Below are 21324 nucleotides of genomic sequence, written 5' to 3'. Positions count from 1 at the left end.
CCTCGGAGTGTATGGTCTGTGAGTTTAAGGTTGATAATGTGGGGGCAGTGACTTTCACTGGATTTGTTCTTTTCTCTTAGCCACATTAGGTTGTATTGGGGTTTTCCTACTCTCCTGTGCTATCTCCAGGGACAGGAAGGAACTCCCATTATGGCTGTCAAGACAGAATATCCTCAATTAACTCAAATAAATTGAACAGAGGAAAATTTAAGATTGATATAAAAAAGAAAACGGTATGTCGTGGTAATACTATATTACTGAAATCTGTAAGAAAATAATCAAGAAATTGTTGATAATAATCACGTATTTTAAAAACGCCATCCAAAGAAGGTTAGAAATATCCACATAAATCATGAGACTAAAAGTGATATTCAGTGCAGTGAAAATATGCATTCTAAAAATTATTTTTATAGAAACGTTATCACATACCTTGCTTTCGATGACTGCTTCTGTGCAAGCTTGGAGCATACTTAAATGGTGAGCAAAGACCAGAAATTTAAGTGAGTCATTCTGAAGCAACATCTTAATATAGTCCTTCACTGCACCTGCCTAAACAATAAAAATCAAATTTTATTAACATCCAAGTTTTTATTCAACCATCATGCCACTTTTAATAAAGGAAAAAAAAGCTCCCGACACCAGCAAGTATCTTTAGACACGCACGTCTGTGGGCTTTGGCTGGTTTTTCTCTAGGGAGTCTACTAGAGTGGAACCCGCACATGTAAGAGAGACGTGTGGAAACGCTACCTGAGTATATGTGTCCACTGTCTTTCATTGCTGTAACAAGATACCGAGAGGAATCGATTTAAAACACGGAGAATTTACTCTGGTGGCAAGTTTCCTGTCAAGAGCTGGCCAGTCCTGAGCACTGGGGAGGTAGAACATCACACAGGCAGCTGTGGGGGGAGGACACTGCTCATCTTACAGCAGCTATGCAGCAGGAGTGAAGGTACCGTGGATCGGATATACCCTTTCAGAACGCACTCCCGTGTACACCCTTCCGGGACACACTCCTGTGAGCCACCTCTTTCAGGCGGGCTTTAACCACCTACTCTACGTCACTTCCCAGTGATACCACCAAGTCACAAATCTATGAGCCAGTTCAGCCATCGATGAGATCAATGTCGATCTGATCTGATCAACTCCAAGGTTAGCAAGAAAACCTGTAGCACAGGGAGGGGCCTCGGGGTACCTCAGATGAAACAACACGGGAGGCCAAGGGAGAGAGAGAAATGAGGTGTGGGTGAGAGGAGGATGTACTATTGTTTAGAAGATGGTTCTTAAAATAATTTCATGCAAATGCAAAGGGATTAAGGAAAAAAGGGAGAAAATTAAAGACTTTAAAGAAGATTAGGTCTGATGTTTAAGGCTGAAGAATCTTGGTTCACCTTCTCCTTGAATTGAGCTAGTGAGGCAGGCATAGGGAAAGGCAGGCAAAGAAGTAGAAGGCCAGGTGAAATGGGAAATTACTTGTCTCTAGGACGGAGAAGTGTGAGGCTAGTTTTATGTCAACCTGATACAAGCCAGAGTTATTTGGGAAGAGAGACTCAACTGAGAAAATGTCCTCATAACATAGGCCTGTAGTCTATAGGGCATTTATTGATTAGTGATTGATGGAAGAGGGCCTAGCTTGTGGTGGGTGGGGCCATCGCTGGGCTGGTGCCCTGGGTGCTATAAGAAGGCAAGCTGAGCAAGCCATGAGGAACAAGGCAGTAAGCAGCACCCCTCCATGGCCTCTGCATCAGCTCCTGCCTGCAGGTTCCTGCCCTGACTTCCTAGATGATGGACGTATAAGCTGCTAGGTTTTCCTCTTCAAGATGCTTTTTAAAATATACATACACTTTCTCTTAGTTGTTACTACATATCACTCACTGGCTGGTGTATGCCTGCAGTTCCTGGAGACTGAGGCAGGAAGATTACAAGTTTAAGACTGGCCTGGACCACACAGTGAGTTCCAGGTTACCCTGGGCTCAGGAATAAAATAATAAATAAAAGGGGGTGGGGCTGGAAAAATGGCCCAAGAATGCCTGCTGCTCTTCTAGAGAACTTAAGTTCGGTTTCCAGCACATACATCGTGTGGCTCACAACTGCCCGCAATTCCAGGGAATCCGATGCCCTCTTACGGTCCCCACAGGCACCTGAATGCATGCACACATATATACATACATAAAAATAATGTTTTAATATCAACAAAAGTTTGGTTACTCAGAAATTTTGGATAAAGATGGCGGGCTGAACTCACTCAACCCTTATTCCCTCTTAATCTAAGACCAGCAAAGGACACAACCTAAGAAGTTACATGATGTCTCCGTTCTGAGAGCTCCCAAGCTCGCAATACGGAATGCACAGGAACATCCGGTTTCCGTTGCAGTCATGTACAAGGCCCAGGAGGGATAGGGCGAGGGGAGCTAGAACAGGGACGAGCTAAGAAAAGGCGGAAGTGGAGTTATCCCCAAGCCTGTGCCTCGTTCTGGCTATAAGTTCGAAGTCACACACGCAGACTCCCCGCATCCTGGCAGCAAACTGGAGACACAGTGCTCAGACGGGGTAGAGCAGAGCTGGTTTGAAAGTGGAACCCTGGACTGGGAGCGAGCAGTACGGTGTAAGCATAAAGAAGACACACCGGGCATGCGATCCCCAGTACAGCAGGGGCGAGTGCAGGGCCTAAAGACAGGCGTTAGGTGATGAGGCTTCTACACTCCTGAATCGGTGATGTGTTTATGAGAAGGCTGAGACCGCACGCCATCTTGTATTCTCTCTACTCTTTTGCTCTTTGCCTTCTGCTGTGGGATAAAGCAGCATAAGGGCCTTCATCAGATGCTGGCACCTTGATACTGGCCTGTCCAGCCTCCAGAATTGTGAGCTAAATAACCTTTCATTGTTTACAGATGTTCCTGTCTCAAGTATCCTATTATAGAAGAACCGCAAATGGAATCAGGGAGTGGGGCATAATGCTTAAAATCATGACGCTTAAATGAAAAGTTTTACTAATAGGCACTGAAGGACCGTGTATATAGTTCAATGATAAAGCACATACTTGCCTAGTGATAGCAACTTCTAGGTTTGATATTTAGCAGGAAGGAAGGAAGGAAGGAAGGAAGGAAGGAAGAGAGGGAGAAGGGTAGAGGGAGGGAATGAAGTTAGGAGGAAGAAGAGGGGAGGAGGAAGAAGGAGGAAAAGGGAGGAAAAAAGAGGGAGGAGGAAGAAGGGAAGGAAGAGGAAAGAAAAGGGAAGGAGGGGAGGGAGAAAAGAGAAGAGAGGAAGGAGAAGGAGAGGATGGGAAGCAGAAGGGAAAGGAGGAGAGGATGGGAAGCAGAAGGGAAAGGAGGAGAGGAGAAAAAGGCGGATGATGATTTGGGAAGTTAACGACTCTGAAGAAAATGAGATGAGTTACAGAGGAAAGAAAACTTGAGGAACAAGAACAGAGATGTAATGAAACACAGCAAGGCATTCTGGTGGGCTTCGCCGCAGCCAGAGGCTGAGGTCCCTGTAGTGCGTATTCCAGAGCCAGAGCCAGGAGAAAGACGTTTAAATGTTTTCACCGTAAAGAAAGACAAACTGCATGTTTACCCTGATTTAAACATTCCATATTATATTAACACATCACATGGCATACAAAATAAGCAACAGGATATCCCATGGTTCACCTGCAGGTGTTTTAAACATGGGCTTTATAACGAATGTAGTGAACACTGCTCAGGCCAAAGTTAGCATGACTTAAACATTTAGTCAAGTTATGTCACTAGAATGGGGGGATTGGAATGAGATAGTTATGATCTGTGGAGGGGGACAGGGAGGTGAAATTTTATCCTGTTTATTGACAAACCCATAGAGCGAGCTGCAGCGACAATGCGAGCTGTAATGCAAGCTAAGGTGCTATAAAAGCACAGTGTTGAGATCTAAACAAATTAAAAGAAAGCAAACAACAATATTCAGCTTTTATAAGCACTGAAAGGACCTGCAACTGGGGAATAAATTAGGAGTTGTTTTTCAGAGTGACTGTTTTCACTCATTAACATAGCTTTAGTGATATTTAACACTAAAAATTAAAAAATACCCATCTAAAATTTATATGCATTAACTGCAGCATCTCAAGCATTATTCTATAGACTGCATTCTGCATGTCTAAATTTTCTGAACAATGCAACAGAGAGCCTGGAGGCTGGCAAGAACTTTAGCCTTGGATGCCAGGGCCTCAGAAAGTGGCAATGAAGCTCTCAAAACAAGCTGCTACAATTTCCAGATATGTTGTCATGGCAACTAGAGCACTTTAATAAAGTGCATGCTTGCCTAAAGAGCTGTATTTACAGGGACAAGCTTTTCAGTAAGTACATGTCAAGTTGGAATGTGTAAAGTACGTTCATTACTAAGCCTGAATCTAGGCTTAGAATTGGACAATGGCTGTAACCCGGGCTCATGTGCACTCTTACCTAGTGAGCGCTTCCCACCCTCCTGTTATCAGTGACCTGCATCAGGACCAGAGCTTCTGAGAGAAAGCCCGAGCTCGCTCCCACTACCCCTCAAACCGCTGCTTTAAAAAGGCTTATGACTAGGGACTGGGGAGACGGTTTAGTGTAAGAGCTACTGCTACACAGGCATGAGGAACCAAACCCATATCCCCAGTACCATCTCAAAGCTGGGCAAGGCTGTGTTGTGCATGCCTGGAACGTCATTTTTAGGGAGTTTCCAGTTTGGTGAGAGACCGTCTCAAAGGAATATGACAAAACAAAATAGAGAAAAATAACTCAATTTCTTTCATTAGCCTCTGAACCCATGCACGTGGGCATGAACACCTCCACATACATGCACACACAGATGCATACACCACTCACATGTATACCCATAAGAGCAAATGGCCAAAATTCTGAGAGTAACTGCCAGTAAGTGCTTGGCCATAGATGGCACATACATGTCCAGCCTTCCCATTTCCACCTGAGAAGGCTCAGGGAGCATCTCGGAGACGGTGGGCAGAAAGAATAAAGAGAGGCCACGGGTGGGGAAGTGCTATGAAAATGCTGTGCTGCAGGCATGGCATGGCTCTGGCACATAGGAATTCACAGCAGCTGTGGTTACCTGTGTCAGTGAGTTACAGCTCCAGTGTGGATGAGGGCGAGACGCCCGAGGCCTCATACCGAGGTTAAGGATCTGCTGGCAGTTCGTGGCCTTTGGGAGAGGGAGAGCCACTTTTCTGGGAGAGTGTGGCTACTAGTAGGTTGGCCGTGCCCTAGTGGGTAGTTCCAAACCTATGAGTAGCGCTAACTGGATGCAGTGGGTTACAGCTAAAAAAGGGAGGGAGCATGAAGTGGAGAGGGAGATGTTCTTGGAGAGGCCAGGGAGTTTTAATGAGGAGGACTGGGGATGGATAGGAGTGATATATGCATATATGAAATTTTTGAATAAATGACTAGATGGAGTCTTTGAGTTGATGACATACATAGGTCATAAGGCAAAGATGTGTGTATGTATATACACACACATGCTTAAGACATCCAATGGCTTCGTAGAGATGCCTTTTGAAATGTAAGTCTTATACAGAGTGTGGTGGTACATGATTTTAGACACAGCATGAAGGAGGCAGAGACTGGTGGATCGCTGTGAGTTTGAAGACAACTTAGTTTACACAGAGTTCCAGGTCAACCAAGATGACATAGTGAGACCCTGCCTCAAAAAAAATAGTCTTAAAAGAGATAAAAAGGCTCATTTCGATGAAATATAAAAAATAATGGGTTTCTGTTGACTAGAATTAGCACAGCAACTTAAACACCGTTCGAGAGGCTGATTTCTAGGAGCAAATGCATCTGGAGTGTAAAATAATGACGTGTTAGAAGAACTCTGGTCAGTTCTGAAGTTAGTGTTTGCATTTTATTTTACTCTTAAAAGATTTATGTTATTTTGAATTATGTGTTATGTCTGTGCACATGAGTGTGAGTACCCACAGAAGCCAGAGGTGTCGGGGCCTCTGTAGACAGAGTTGCCAGTGGACGGGTCTCCTGGAAAAGCAGGTTGCTATTGAATAAGCCACCTCCCCAAGGCCCCAGGTGCACATTTGAAATGTATTCTGCATGCACTTTTGCTGTCTTTCATTCTAAGGAAACATCAACACCCCTGCAGTGTCATATTTTAAATGATCTGAGCACGCTCTTGCTGGCTGCATGAACAGGGGAGTGTGGTGGCAGGTCCCAGTAAGGACTGCGACCTCGGTGATGCTGGCTCAGATTTTGTGCCAGTAGCAGAAAATTCATGGGTTCACGACTGTTTTATTTTATTGAGATGAATAATGTGTTTGTCAGGTAAACTTAGGTACCTCTAGTGGAGGCCACACACAATAGCTTATTTAAAGCTTATTTTTAATTGTTGGTTTGAGAAGGGGTCTTGCTATAGAGCATACCGGATATGGAGCTCATAATAATAGTCCTGCCCCGACCACTGAGTGCTGGGATTAACGGTGTGAGCCACCATATCCACATGGTATGGTAATGTTTTTCATTAAGTGTGTGTGTGTGTGTGTGTGTGTGTGTGTGTGTGTGTGTGTGTGTGGTGTGTGTGGTTTGTGTGTGTGTGTGTGTGTGTGGTTGTGGTTGTGTGTGTGTGTGTGTGTGTGTGTGTGTGTGTGTGTGCGTGCATGTCATATGTGTGCAGGTGCTTGCAGAGGCCAGGAGAGGGAATTATAGGTGGCTGTGAGATGCCCAATGTAAGCGCTGGGAATTGAACTTGGATCTTCTGCAACAGCTGCAAGCCACTCTGAGTCATATCTCAGGCCTCGACTTTCTAATATTTTTAGAGAGGTATATATCAAACTTTCTGAAATAAAAACTGTAAAAAAAAAAAAAACCTATACTGCATTGAGGACCTAATCAAAGTTATTTAAAATTGTCAGCGTTAAATCAAATTGTAACAGGAAAAAGGCAAAAGGACAGAGAAGCATCAGACTTGGAAGAGCAAGGCCAGGCTTTAGTCAGCTTTCCAGCTCTCAGCTAAGGCTTCCTGACCTTGGCCTTCTGCGGTCTTCTGCCCTTGTCAGATCTGCCACTCGCTCCCAGAAGAGTCTGACTACCTCCATTTACCAGGCTCCTTCACACATGAGAAGTGTCACCTCTGTGATCTGACAAGGTGTTCCTCCTTCTAGATGGGGTGTGTAAGTTCTTGGCAAGCCGAAAGGCAAGAATCCCTTCAGGTCAGGGGACTGAAGCAGAAGATGGCTCCCTGAGTAAAGAAAGCATTTACTACACAAGCCCTGAGTTCAGGTCCCCAGACTCACCTTCAATCCCAGAGCTCCTTCAGTGAGAAAGGAGATGGAGACAGAACCCCTGGACGATCATGGGCTGGCTAGCGTGGCGAAGCACCTGTAACGTTATCTCAACCATGGCAGAAGACGAGGGCTGACACCTGAGGTTGTCCTCTGACCAGTACACGTGCACCATGGCGCCTCCACACCAGCTCTCATACAAATGAATACCCACACTAATAAACATAATACTAAAAACAGCGAGCCTCCACTAACCCATCGTCTCTCTTTAAGCAACTGTCCACGCACTCTTCAACCTACGCAAATCCCCACTTGCCCTCGTAGTTGGAAGTAGTTGGAATGGAGAGCAATTCCTTTCCTATGACAGCAGGGTATTTGCCCATGTTGCTCAGTACTAAAGTTCAGCAAGTGTCACCGTGGTTTCTGCGGGAACAGCCATAACTCTTAAGGAAGGGAGTGCAGGCACACAGGAAGCTCACAGATATGCTAGCTTTACAACAAACAGTTCTGGGGTCCAAACCCCAGTCCTCAGGTCCACATGGCAAGCACTTTAACCACAGAGAAATCCTGGTCCTAACTGCAGGATTTAACTCCGGGACTCCTTTCAGTACTACGTTTCCTCTAAGAGGATATTAGCATTTTATCTGCATTTTATTTCTTACTGCTGACTGCTCCTTACTAATGAACAGGAGGCAGGCTGTTCCTGGTTCAGAGCCAGACTTCCCCAAACCGCAGATCACGGAGACGGATAAGCCCTCTGCAGCTCCTCCCAGGCCCTGGGCGGCGGGAAACACTGTAATGGCCTTATTACCTCTCACTGCATTTTTACGTGGGATTAAGCCGCTGAAGCAATTAAATAGGAAACGCACTTTGTGCCCAAAGGGAACATGTTTAAAAAAATTTCCCTTGAGCAAATAAGGCACTGAAAAATGCTACCGTCCCCAAAGTGACAAGAAAATTTAAATTATAGGTTGGTTTTAATAATCTTCATTAAAAAAACAAAACTCTTGAAATGGTTTTCTCTAAAAACGAGACCATGTGGTAATATGCTGAACCAAATATACTATATCTATCTTGTTTTTAAAAAGGTTTATTTGAGGGCTGGATAAAAAGCACTTGGTGCTCTTGCAGAGGAAGGACTCAGGTTGGGGTCCCAGCATCCACATGGTGGCTTACAATCATCTGTACTCAGTCCAGAGGATCTGACGCCCTCTTCTGACCTCCTTAGGAACAGAGTGCAGAGACATTCATTCAGGTAAAACACCCATGCATGAAACAATTACATCTTTTAAAAGATTTGTTTTAAAAGTTATGTATATACATTGTGGTGCAGATGACCACAAGGAAATACTGGGTTCTCTGGAGCTGGAATTACAGGTGGTTGGAGGTCACCTGATGCGAATGCTTCAATCAAACTCTGGTCCTTGGCAAAGGGAAATACGCTTACTTAACCCCTGAGCCGCTTCTCCGGCCCTGACTATCTGCCACCTCCTCAGAGTGTATTATGCTGACTCTAATTCTGAGGAGTCTGCATCTTTATCAACTGCATTCATAGTAAGTATTATAAAGTAAAATAAAATAGATATATTAAAAACAAAACAAAACAATAACAAAAACCTATGCCTCTTGTTGGGGCTGGACAGCTCGGTAGTAAAGGTTGCTGGCCCAGTTTCGGTTGCTTGGTTACACCAGTTCTCAGCAATCTTCGTGAGTTTGCACAAACTGCTTCCTGTGCTGGAGCTGTCCCCTACTGGCCCCGTAGCCTTCTCTGTTTGACTGGCTACATCTACTTACACATTCTTTAAGACAACTTTTCAGTAACCTTCTCCTGGGTTCTTCCCTAGCATCTGGGTTTGAAGCAGTAAGCGAAGCCTTCTGTAGGTGAATATTTATTTCACTGGTCTCTCAAAAAGGCTGCAAATTCTGTAAGTAGTAGACTTGGTCATTTTCACCACACCTCTCCGGCAGCACACGGCATATTAGGGACTTCATGTTATTAATCAGGAAACACACTTTTTTGTTTTGTTTTTTTTGAAAGGAAGCCTCAACACTAATGCATAGACTGTAATAACCAATCTACGATCTTCAATTTAATTTTCAAACTGCTTCAGGGGAACTCAGCAGCACATTTTGTCACAGAAAAAAGATGTAGCTTATAACTAGTTATATCCTAAAAAGCCCACATAGCCTGTATGGTAAATAAACTGTATTATTCGGAGTTATAATAGATTCTATTGGAATTCAATAATACGGGGGAATTGTATCAAGCACCCCCACTTTGTAATGGCAGGAACTAAGGGTTTCTGGTTGGATCCAGGAATAGAAAAAAGTCCAAAACACATTGGTGGCTGAAATAGAGGCTCCGGTGTGGAGACAGGAAAGATGACTAAAGCCCGTAGGAGGTGAGGCCAGGGATGGGTATTTGCTTCACTTATTTTTAAGAATGTAACTCAATCTGGGAACAGCTGATTTTAGTCTCCTTTCTTTTCCTTCAAGGGTCTTAATTAATTAGATGTCACCTTCCTACCAACGACCATCACTGACAACTTACAATCTCATTTTCTTAACAGGGAAAAAAAAAAATCACTGAAAGAGGTCTTTCTCTTATTTAAAGCAGCAGTATATACTTAGCATTAAGCACAAAGACAGATAAGTAATCAAACAAACCAAACGAGACAAGAAGATGGTTATTAACCCCTGAGAAACTGTCATTGTAAGAATATAATAAATAAAAAATGCTGCCTTTTATCCCACTAGATGCAGCACTGGGGTGCCCCAAGATGTCTGCTGGATATCTTAATTCTCAGTCAGCAAAGCGTCTCACCCGCTCTGCTCCATCGCCTATCACACTGCCAAAGGCCTCTCTCTGAGCCTGGCAGCAATCTACCTACCATTCTAGTTCCCAAGGCAGGTTTCCATGCCAGAAACACACATCCCAACTCTGCGGCGGCCCAGACCAGCTGCCCCACACTCCATTACACTTAAATCTACACATGAAAGAACACACAACACAATAACCTTTGGCCCAATTGATAAGATATAATTGCCCACCTAAACATACAAAGCCAAACACACATCCATCCCTTAAAAACATTCATAACAACCTGTAAAGGTACAGTGTGGAATCTTAACATCACCTGCCATATTGTCCTGTCATGGCTTCTCTCTCCTCTCTCCCTCCTGTCTCCTCCTCCTCTCCGTTCCAGTCTTCTCCTCTTCCTTCAACCTTCTCTCCCACCCATCCTTCCTTCTCATCCAATGACAGGCCTCCTTCTATCCTGTACCTGCCCTCACCAGTATTTTACAAATTCAATGGGGAGAAGGTTCTGGTGAAGTCACCTGAGTCCTGAGTATGTGACTAGGCAGACATCCTTGAGGCAGTGGAATTAGCATCAAAATACAGATAACTCCAGGGCAAACCACGACAAGAAACAGTATCTGTCAACCAACTGTAGCTATGGCTGCAGTGTGAAGGTTTAGCTGTCACTGCACTGTGTACAGTGATCACTAAGGGCGAACACAGAGCTATACCACACACTGAAGGATGGAGAAGGGTGAGGCTGTACACGTTTGTCCCCAACAACCAAGAGAAAACAGACGTGAAGAGAAGGAAGGAAAGAGAGGGACAGACGGGAAGGAGGGAGGGAGGGAGGGACGGAGGGAAGGAAGGAAGAGCAAGAGAGAGAGGAAGGAAGGCAAACACAGAGGTAGACAAGAGGGTAGAATCTACAGTAATTAATTTATCTGTAGCCTAAGGTAAGATTTATAGGTCGAGAAACAAAGGAGGGTTCAGACACACACACACACACACACACACACACACACTGATTTTTTTTTTTTTTAAGATCTTGACCTAGTTACTTGCAGTTATCAGTTTGACATAAGCTACATCACCTACCTGCCAAAGGAGAACCTCAATTGAGAAACTGCCTAGGTGAGAACAGTCTTTAGGCATCGTCTAGATTGACGATAGCTGTGTAAGGGCTTAGCCCACTGTGGGTGGCAACATCCCTAGGTCGGTGGACTTGAGCTGAATAAGAAAGCTAGCTGAGAGCTGGAGAGATGTCTCAGCAGTTAAGGGCACTGACTGGTCATCCGGGGGATTCCAGTTCAATTCCCAAGAGACCCAACATCCTTTCCCAACCTCCTCAGGTACCAGGAACACCAGTGGCACACACACACATACATGGCAGGCAGTCATACACGTAAAATAAAAGTAAGATGAAAAAGTGTAAAGAGAAGACTTTATCAAAAAAGAAAGCAATCGGTATTGCCCTAGGGTTTCTGTTCTAGCTTCCTCCTGCTGTGAGTTCCTGCTCTGACTTTCTTCAAAGCGGTACTATGACCTGAGATGAACCCTTTCTCTCCAGGTTGCTTTTGGTCAGACTGTTTTAAGCACAGCAACAAAGATCAACTAGAGACATGATCAAAATGTACTGCATGAAACAGATTTTTAATAAAAATGAATCAAACTAGAACAAGTGCCAAAGAAATTCAATGAGAAAAAAAAAGGTGTTTCTAAAAATGAATGGTACACACACACACACACACACACACACACACACACACGACACTTATTGTGAGTCAACAATGGAGCAGTGTGACAGCACAATGAGAAACTATGAATACAATATTAAAATGGCCCAATGGATTGGAGAATGAAGCAGAGTGAAGACACGACAGGGCACCACGAATAGAGCATTGTAAGGGCAGAGAGAGCACTCCCATGGGAAGACGGAACCTGTCGTGGAACATGAAACACTGAGAAGACACAGGGGAGCAGTGTGAGGGAATGACAGTGAGAGCACAATGGGGCAATACAGTAATGGAGAATCGTTATGAGACAGGAGAGTAATGTGATAGGACACTGGAGCACAGTAATGGAAAGATGGAGCACCGTGATGGGACAAAGGAATGGGATAAGGGAGATATATGACGGCGCAATGGAGTGCTGCAACGTAACAATGAAGCAATGGCAGTGTCATAGAACAGAGCATTATGATGACACAGTGGAGAACTGTGATGACACAGTGGAGCACTGTGATGAGAAAACGGAGAACTGTGATGACGCAAGAGAGCACTTGAAGACACGATGGAGCACTGTAATGACACAGTGGAGCACTGTGATAGGACAATGGAGCACTGTGATGACACAATGGAGCACTGTGATGACACAATGGAGCACTGTGATAGGACAATGGAGCACTGTGATGACATAGTGGAGCACTGTGATGACATAGCGGAGCACTGTGATGACATAGTGGAGCACTGTGATGACACAATGGAGCACTGTGATGACACAATGGAGCACTGTGATGACATAGTGGAGCACTGTGATGACATAGCGGAGCACTGTGATGACATAGTGGAGCACTGTGATGACATAGTGGAGCACTGTGATGAGACAGTAGAACACTGTGATGACACAATGGAGCACTGTGATGGGACAATGGAGCACTGTGATGGGACAATGGAGCACTATGATGACACAAAGGAGCGCTGGGACAATGGAGCACTGTGATGAGACAGCAGAGCACTATGATGACACAAAGGAGCGCTGTGTTGTGAGCAGACACTAGAGCATCGTGATGATGGACCATTGTTATGAACCGTGGGGCACTGGGATAGGACAATGTGACCCTGTGATGGCACAAGGAAGACTGTGATAAGACAGGAGAGCACTGTGATGTGGCATTGTAATGAGGTCATGGAGTACTGTGTAAGGATAGCAGAACACTGATGACAGAAGAGCATTGTGAGCACAGGGTGGAACACACTGAGGGAGCACTCTGGTGGGCAATGGAACTGCTGTGACAGTGAACTAGAGCCTGAGAAGGGACAATGGAGCACTGCGATGTAATGGTGGGGTACTGGTTAGAGCCAAATCATCTTGTGAGGAACACAGTAGAACACTGTTGTGAGATAACGGAGCATTGGGATGGCATGTCAAAGCACTGTGATAGCACCCTGAACCTGTTTTGGTATAATGGAGCCATATGATGGGCCAATGGAGCACTGTCCTGGGACAGGGGAGCACTGTGAGAGGATAACAGAACACTGTGGCGCTGTGAAGGACAATGGAGCGTTGTGATGAGATAATGGAGTACTTTGATGGACTGATAAACTGCTTTGATCCAATGGAGCACTGTGGGGCACTGTGATTTGACAGTGGAGAATTGTGGGACAGAGGAGTATTGCGAGGAGACAACAAAATACCTTAGTAGGAGGCTAGAGCACTGGGACGGCACTCTCACAGGACAGTGAACACTGAGAGACAGTGGGGCAGTGGAATGCTGTGATAGGACAATGGATACTATTGGACTGGGATGGCCCACCAGAGCACTTTGATAAGACAGAGGCACACTGGGATAAGATAATGCAAGAACTGACGGGATTGGAGCCCTGATGGCACAGTGGACGATTATGATAGAGCACTGGACCACCCTGACAGAAAAGCACGGGAAAACACAAGAAAACAACGTGATGGGACGAGGCAACATTATGATGGCAGAACAGAGCGCTGTTAGCACAGTGAAGGGTTGTGACGGTGCAGTGGAGCAGTTGTGAGAAAATGGAAACCTGCTACGGTGTGTGTGCCGCACACACACACACACACACCCCTACACACATGCACACACACGCACACACACACACACACACACACACCCTTTAAACAAACAAAACCTCTGAATCCCTATCTTTATGTCATGCTGTGTAAAGGATGAACTCTAACTGTGTGCGGCTGTACAGGCCTTTAATCCCAGCAATTTGGAGTAAGAGGCAGGCAGAGCTATGTGAGTTCAAGGCCAGCTTCTGGCCAACCAGTGCTAGATAGTAAGATCCTGTCTTAAAAAAAAAAATTAACTCTAATTCACAGACCCACGCATGCACACTAAAGCTGTAACATTATTAGAAAAATATGTAATATCTTTGTGAACTTTATTAGCAGCAAAAGTTTCTCAGGAATCAAAAATCAAGAAAAGGAGAATAAAAAGGGCATATTGAAATATTTAATAATTATACATTTCTATTCTTTAAAAGAAAATAAAAATGGGAGCTGGGCATACTGGAGCACTCCTTTAATCCCAGCACTTAGGAGGAGGGAGGTAGATCTGAGTTCAAGGTCAACATCATCTGTGAGGAGAATTCTAAGACAGCCGGCACTATGTAAGAGACGCTATCTCAAAAAAACAAAAACAAAATAAATGAATGAAAATAGAAGATATATAGTTGGGGGCATAGTGTGTGTGTGTGTGTGTGTGTGTATGTGTAGTAAGGTAGAGGGCCTTTCCTAAAAATAAGGAATCCTTATAACCTATAACCTTATAATAAGGATAAGCCTTATATCCTTATTAGTAGGGGTCTAATTTAAATAGAAACCTCACAAGAGAAAATAAACAAAATGAGTATGAAAGTATGCCCATGTAACTTCTACTTAGGGACAAACAGATAAAACCACAACACAAAAGCACTTCATAGCCACAAAAAAATGAAAGATGACAATGCCATGTGCTAGCTACCAGGACAGGACGACTGGAGTGTCATGCTGGGTTAGCCACCAGGACAGGATGGCTGGAGGCCTCATGCTACGCTAGAAGAAATGCAAAGTAACATAGCTACTTTCTAAAATGGTTTGGCAAAATGTTTTGGAAGCTAAGCATGTGTTTCTCTGACATCACAGTCCCATTTCTAGGTTTCTGCCCTCAAAGATAAAAATGATGTCTAGGGCTGGAGAGATGGCTAAGTGGGTAAAAGTGCTTGTTATACCAATTCGAAGACTTGAGTTTGATCCTTAGAATCCATATAAAGAGGCTGCATGTGGTGGCACGTATGTGTAAGCTCAGCACTCCTAAGGCAGGATGGGAGGGGGAGACAGAGGAACAGGAAGCTGGGCCCAGCTGGTCTGGAGTAGGCAGTTCAGTCCCAGAGACAAGAGACCCTGACTTAGAGAAGGCAGAAGGAGAGAAACGACTCCTGGAAGTTGTTCTTTGACTTGCACACATGCGCTCTGGCATCTACGTACTCCCCTATTAATGAAACCAGAGGAAAATAAGTATATAAACAGGTACAGGAAGTACCACATTACTTCTATTCGCAACAGCACGTCTTACTATTGAGGGGCGTCATAAACTCCGCAGTACCTTAAAAGTCTGATCACCAGTGAAGAAAGCATAAAACTAAATGCTGTCATTCTACACACTGGAGGTCACACAGGATGGGACAGAAAGGAAAGAAGGACTTAGGTAATGCACTGAATTATATTAACAGCATGTACATGAAAATATAGAACCTCAAAACTTCATACTTTGTTCTGAAAAATTTGTGAGAAAATTTAGCGATTGAAGTCTAATATGCAGCTGCCATGCTTGGGGTGAACGGACAGAAAATGACTGGTGTAAGAGAAATCGTCTCTAGAGGGCCCGGGTGTGCACAAGAGTATAAACATTTGATAAGCCTTAGTGACCTATAAACTTGTAAGGATTTATGTTTATGTTATGTGCATGAGTGTTTTGCCAGCATGCAGGTCTGTGCACTGTATGCATGTAGTGTCCAGAGAGGCCAGAGAAGGATCCTATGGAACTGCAGTTACAGAGGCTTGTGAGCAACAGTGCAGCTGCTGGGAACTGAGCCGAAGGCCTCTGGATCGGCGGCCATTGAGCCATCTTTCAAGGCCCTACTGTTTTTAACACATAAATTTAAATTTCATGGTATGTAAGTGATAAGTTAACAGCTTAAACTTAATTATATATGTATATGATATATATCATATATACATAATCATATATATAATCAGAACTGAGGACCCGCATCTGATTCCTGGAGCCTATGCTGGGTACCCATCATTATCTCTACTTCCAGGGACCTAATGTCTTATGGCCTCTGGGAGCACATGCGTGGACATGGTTCATATGAATGCATACAGACACACATAAAAACGCATACAAAAATCTTAAATGTGCTCTCCCCACAAAAGCCAAGTATGTTGTTGCACACCTTTACTCCTAGCACTCTGGAGGCGGAAAGGAGTGAGTCTCTGTGAGGTCCACACAGGCCAGGTCTATAGAATGAGGATTCCAGGCCAGTGGAGGCTCCATAGTGAGACCCTGTCTCAAAACAAACAACACCACAAACGAACAAATCCCGGACAGTCTCAGGACTGAGAGAAATCACACTCAGTATTTACAAATACCGCCACACTCGTCAAAACAGCAACACAATCACGCAGATTCAAGAACTCCCAACACTACCTAGATTTTATGTAACTGTGAGTGTATTTAATTCTTTAAACTCCAGGATACAAAAAAAGATGACGGTCTCAGCCTTTAAAAGGATTATTTTTCAGGAATCGTGAAGAGAAACCATGCAAAAAGCTAATGAAGAAAGCTGTACACCCCTTAAATAAGGTGAACCTGTGAAACCACATAAAGTATGCTTTTTCCACTCAGTCTGCTTGCAACACACTTTGGCTTTTCCATAATAGTTAAAAAAGGCAGTGACATGTAGTATATTGTAACCTACTGGACTACTTAAACGCATCGAAAACTTTTTGTGAAGACAAATGTCTAACGGCCAACAAGGAGTACCTTGGCAATTGCAGTCTGTTTAAACATGCGCGTTATCAGCCCCATCACTGTCTCCATGGCACCTGCATCTGGAGCTCTCATTAATTTCTGCCATTCTTCAAAGCTGGCATTGAGTTCCTATGTGGGAAGGATTAACATTGTTTAAGAATACAGCATCAAGAACAGAACAATTAAGCCAATTGTGAATCAGGTCCTACTTCCCCCTTCTCTGTACAGAAGCTATAAAAAGAAAACTCCCATAGATACCAAAGTGCTCCACCACAAGGCAGAGACCGGTCACATGTCTGCATTAATGACAAAAGCCAGTGACAAGCTGTGTCACACCGTAAGGCAAATAGTTGAAGCTTCCTTTTGAAAAAGTGCAGAAAGTGAAACAAAATCTGAACACATCAGCAAACAGGATTGTGAAAACTTATTTTGTAATAAGATATATTACTTAAAAGCATAAGGATGACAGAAATATTAATTATATAAAATGTAACATGGTCCTAAATTGTTTTATTTCTCTCTCTAATGTTAAAATAGCAGATAAGGAAAAAAAGTTCAGTTTTATTTAAGAAATACTATAGCACCCAACGATTACAAACACTTATTTAACTTCTCAGGTTTAACAATGCAGACTTCCTGTCCCTCAGTCATGTCCCGATAGAAATTTCAGAGACTGTTCAGGTACTGTATGTAAATATAGATAAGGTCAGGGGAAATAAACATTTGGCTTTCAGATGTGTTAAATATTACAGCCTGCAATGCTACCAAAGGATTTAAGATTTCAAGAGCATTTCTCTCTTCTCACTTTCTCTCTTCTCCCTTTCTCTCCCTCTACCTCTCTTGTCCCCTTCTTGTCTCCATCGTCCCAAAAAAAAACCTCTTCCTCACATGGCAAAAAAAAAAAAAAAAAGAAAAAAAAGAAAAAGATTTCAAGAGCAGAACTACATTCAAGCTGTTCTATAATATAGCTATCTTCATGTGTGTGATGTATGTGTGTGTGCATGCATGCATGCATTCATGTACTTGACAACACAGGTGTGTTAAGGACACCCTACCCTGTTGGTGTCACCTAAGGACACCTTCCCCCTTGTCTGCTGCTTATTGTTCCCTCCTATGGCCTGAAAGCTTCTGGGGATTCTCGAGTCTCTGCTCCGATCTCATTTCAGCAGCACTGAATTCAGTTTTACTTGGTCCTGACAGGCCCAAATCAAGTCCTCACACTTGCATGGCAAGTTTTTCAGCAATGGAGCCACGGACCCAGCTCCAGCTTCACACAGAAACACACACACACACACAGACAGACAGACAGACAGACAGACACACACACACAGACATACATATATACAGACACACACACACACACAGATACATACAAAGACACACACACACACGGACACACAGACACACACACACAGAGATAAGACACACACACAGATATACTCAGATACACACACACAAACAGATACACACAGGCACACACACACACACACACACACACACACACACACACACACCCTGTGGATTTACATTGTGGACACCATGAATCTTTAATACTAGATAGTTTCTAAAACCCTGGTGATTTTTCCTATATTCATCATAAACTTTTTGAATCACTGGGAGCTGTATCTGTTCACATATTTGAAAGTTAAAATTAAAACCATCTTGTGCTTTTCTTGAGATGATATAAAACCAATAGTTGTTCTACAAATCAAACCTGTTTTACGAAAGCATGCATTTTTGTGAAGTATAATGTCCAGTCTTTGACAGCATGAATTATAATAAAGTAAGCCTTTCAACTAAATATAGCCTCTCACCTTGACAGTGGCTGGTGCAAGGTCAAAGGGAATGCGCTGTCTCACTTTCGGGGGCAGCTGGCTTAAAACTTCGCTCTTCAGTCTTCTGATCATTATGTCGTTCAGGAGCTGGTGAAGCTCACTGAGGTTTGAAGCCCCTCTACAATCCCACTGACGCCTTTTCCCGAAGTATCTGTTGAGACGAGAACACAAACAGCAAAGGTAAAGCTAAACGCTGCAGTAGGAAATCCACGACTACAGACGTCCTATGGCTGAACAAAGGCCAGTTTCCCAAAGCCAGTCCAAGGGGCCAGAGAGATGGTTCGGAGGTTAAGGGGGCACACTGCTCTTGCTGTGGTCCTCAGCTTGGATTCTAGCACTCACAACATTTGTAACTCAAGCTCCAGGAGATCTGATGGGGACCCCCACCCCCACACATGCACTTTAAAAATAAACCTAAAAAAAAAAAAGCTACCCAAAGCAGTGTATGTTGACTCACAATTGCTATTTTGCAACTCAAGGGACTAAGGCAGGGGGATCACCGGGCAGGCATTCTACCACTGAGCCACACCCCAGCCTGCTGTATCTTCATGCCATTGAAATAGTTTGCTTCCTTTGATGTTAGTATACTCATCTAAGATCTAAAGATCTGTACACATATTAAACAGGGCATTTGCTAGATGGTAGTGGACACGCCATGAGCCCCAGCACTTGGGACAGTGGATCTGATTCCAGACCAGCCTAGTCTACAGAACAAGTTCCAGGACAGCCTGAGCTACCCAGAGAAAAACAAACAAACAAACAAACAAACACACAAACAAACAAACCAAAACAAAACAGAACATTGGGGGAATGCTTGCCCATATCTGATTCTCTCACACATTTCTCCATTTACCACACCAAGTACAATTGACGACATCATTAACAAAAGAAACCCAAGACTCCAAACTGCCAAGGCAGAAAAAGGTTGAAAGGGCTCCTTAGTTTTGTTTTCAGAATGAAATACCTGAAATAAAATGGGCTGGAAACATAGTATCTGATCCCAGGACAGTTCTGTATGTTTGCATCCTGCAAGCCGGATGTTCATTGATAAAAGTTGGACCCAGAGAGGTGCAGGTACAGGCAGGTCTTACCCGCCTCCTGCAGAGGAGATACACAACACTACAACAGAGATACACTGTTTCAGAACAGCAGGTGTCTGGGAGTTTTTGTTTGTTTTGTTTGTGATTCTAGGGGTTGGACACAGGGCCTCACACATGCTAGGCAAGTCTGTCCTCAGCCCAAGGTTTGAGCCATCTACCATCAGAACGCCACAGCACAGTGTTAAGTGTTATGAGGAGGCTTCTCTACTCTTCCTGGTGACAATGCACCACAGAAAGAAGCATGACTGATTGCTTCCTGGGTGTTTTACCTCAAGCTGTTGCAAGCCCTCTGCCTGGCCCAGCAAAGCATGGATCACCAAAGCTGTTTCTCACTGCAGTCTCCTCCCCTAAGCCTCCTTTCAGCAGACACTAAGAAGCTGAAGGTGGCACTGACTCTAAAGAACACTGGAAGCTTGGGAAGTGGGGTGGGGTGGGTCAGGGAGGAGCTAGGGCAAGGAAAGGGGGATACGATCAGAACACATTGTATGCATACATGAAATTCTCAAAGAACAAAAATATTCCATTAGAGGGGGTGGGGCTGGGAGCGGGTGCACTCCTTTAACCAATACCACCACTTAGGAAGTAAGGGTGGTTCCAGGAAAGGGCTGGCAAGGGAGACCCTGTCTTAAAAAAGTAAGTATTCTTAACCTCAGGTCTGAGAAGAGAGGGGAAATGGTGCACAGGGGCTGGAGAGCCACCGCCCATCAGCAACCGTCTGCCATTGTATCTGACAGTGAGTATAACTTCTTGAGAAGTTATGAGATACGGTGCCTGTGTGGAGATCAGACAACGATGTGTGGAGGTCGGTTCTCTCTTACCCCATGTGGGCTCCTTACCTGCTTAGCTACCACACCAGCCCAACTAACCTATCTTTCAAAACAGCCCTATTGAGACACAATTCATACTCCCATACAATACACTCCAACTACACGGTGATTTTTATTATATGCATAGATATAACTATCACGAGTTTTTAGAATGTTTTTTATCACCTCAGGAAGGAACCGCATGTCTTTGGCTGGGGATGTTGCTCAGCTGCACGCTTGCCTGGCATATATGTTCTAGCCCCCGCGCCACATACATCATGGCTGCACACGCCTGTAACTCCAGCACTCAGGCGGTGGAGGTAGAAAGATCAGAAGTTCAAGGTCATTCTTGTCTACATAATGAGTTCGAGGGCAGCCTGGGTTACATGAGCCATGTTGGGAAAAAAAAAAAGAAAAGAAAAAAAAAGGAAGGAAGAAAAAAAGAAAGAACTTGACCCATACTTTAAACAAACACTACTTACCTTTTTTTTTTTTGAGACAGGGAAAATAGAGAGGCCTGGCTATCCTGGGCTTAAGAGTGTGACTGTCACACACAGTTACTTGTCCAGTTTCTGTCCCTGTCAAGTTGCCTGCTGACTTATTTTGAGTGGAACTACACTACACGCTCCTCTATGGCTTCCTTGACTAAACACTGTTTTTTAAAATCCCTTTGTGCAGCAGCATTAATGTATCTTTCACCCCTTTTAGGGGCTGAAAAAAACTGCACGGTACAAACAGACTGCAAGTGTTTTTAGCCATTTCCCC

General features: G+C 44.0%; 1 protein-coding gene across 1 annotated transcript in view; it reads right to left on the bottom strand.

Annotated features, from left to right (window-relative positions):
- Positions 1 to 21324, bottom strand: part of Zranb3 (zinc finger RANBP2-type containing 3) — an 84179-nt gene that overhangs the window by 43092 nt on the left and 19763 nt on the right. The window contains exons 4-6 of the mRNA XM_032915547.1: positions 18633 to 18804; positions 16831 to 16947; positions 430 to 549 (exon numbers count right to left, since the gene is read on the bottom strand). Of these exons, the coding sequence (XP_032771438.1) occupies positions 430 to 549; positions 16831 to 16947; positions 18633 to 18804 (409 nt within the window). The remainder of the gene's footprint in view (positions 1 to 429; positions 550 to 16830; positions 16948 to 18632; positions 18805 to 21324) is intronic.

Source organism: Rattus rattus, chromosome 10, assembly GCF_011064425.1.
Source record: "Rattus rattus isolate New Zealand chromosome 10, Rrattus_CSIRO_v1, whole genome shotgun sequence".
NCBI lineage: Eukaryota > Metazoa > Chordata > Mammalia > Rodentia > Muridae > Rattus > Rattus rattus.
This window is presented reverse-complemented; position numbering and strand designations above follow the sequence as displayed.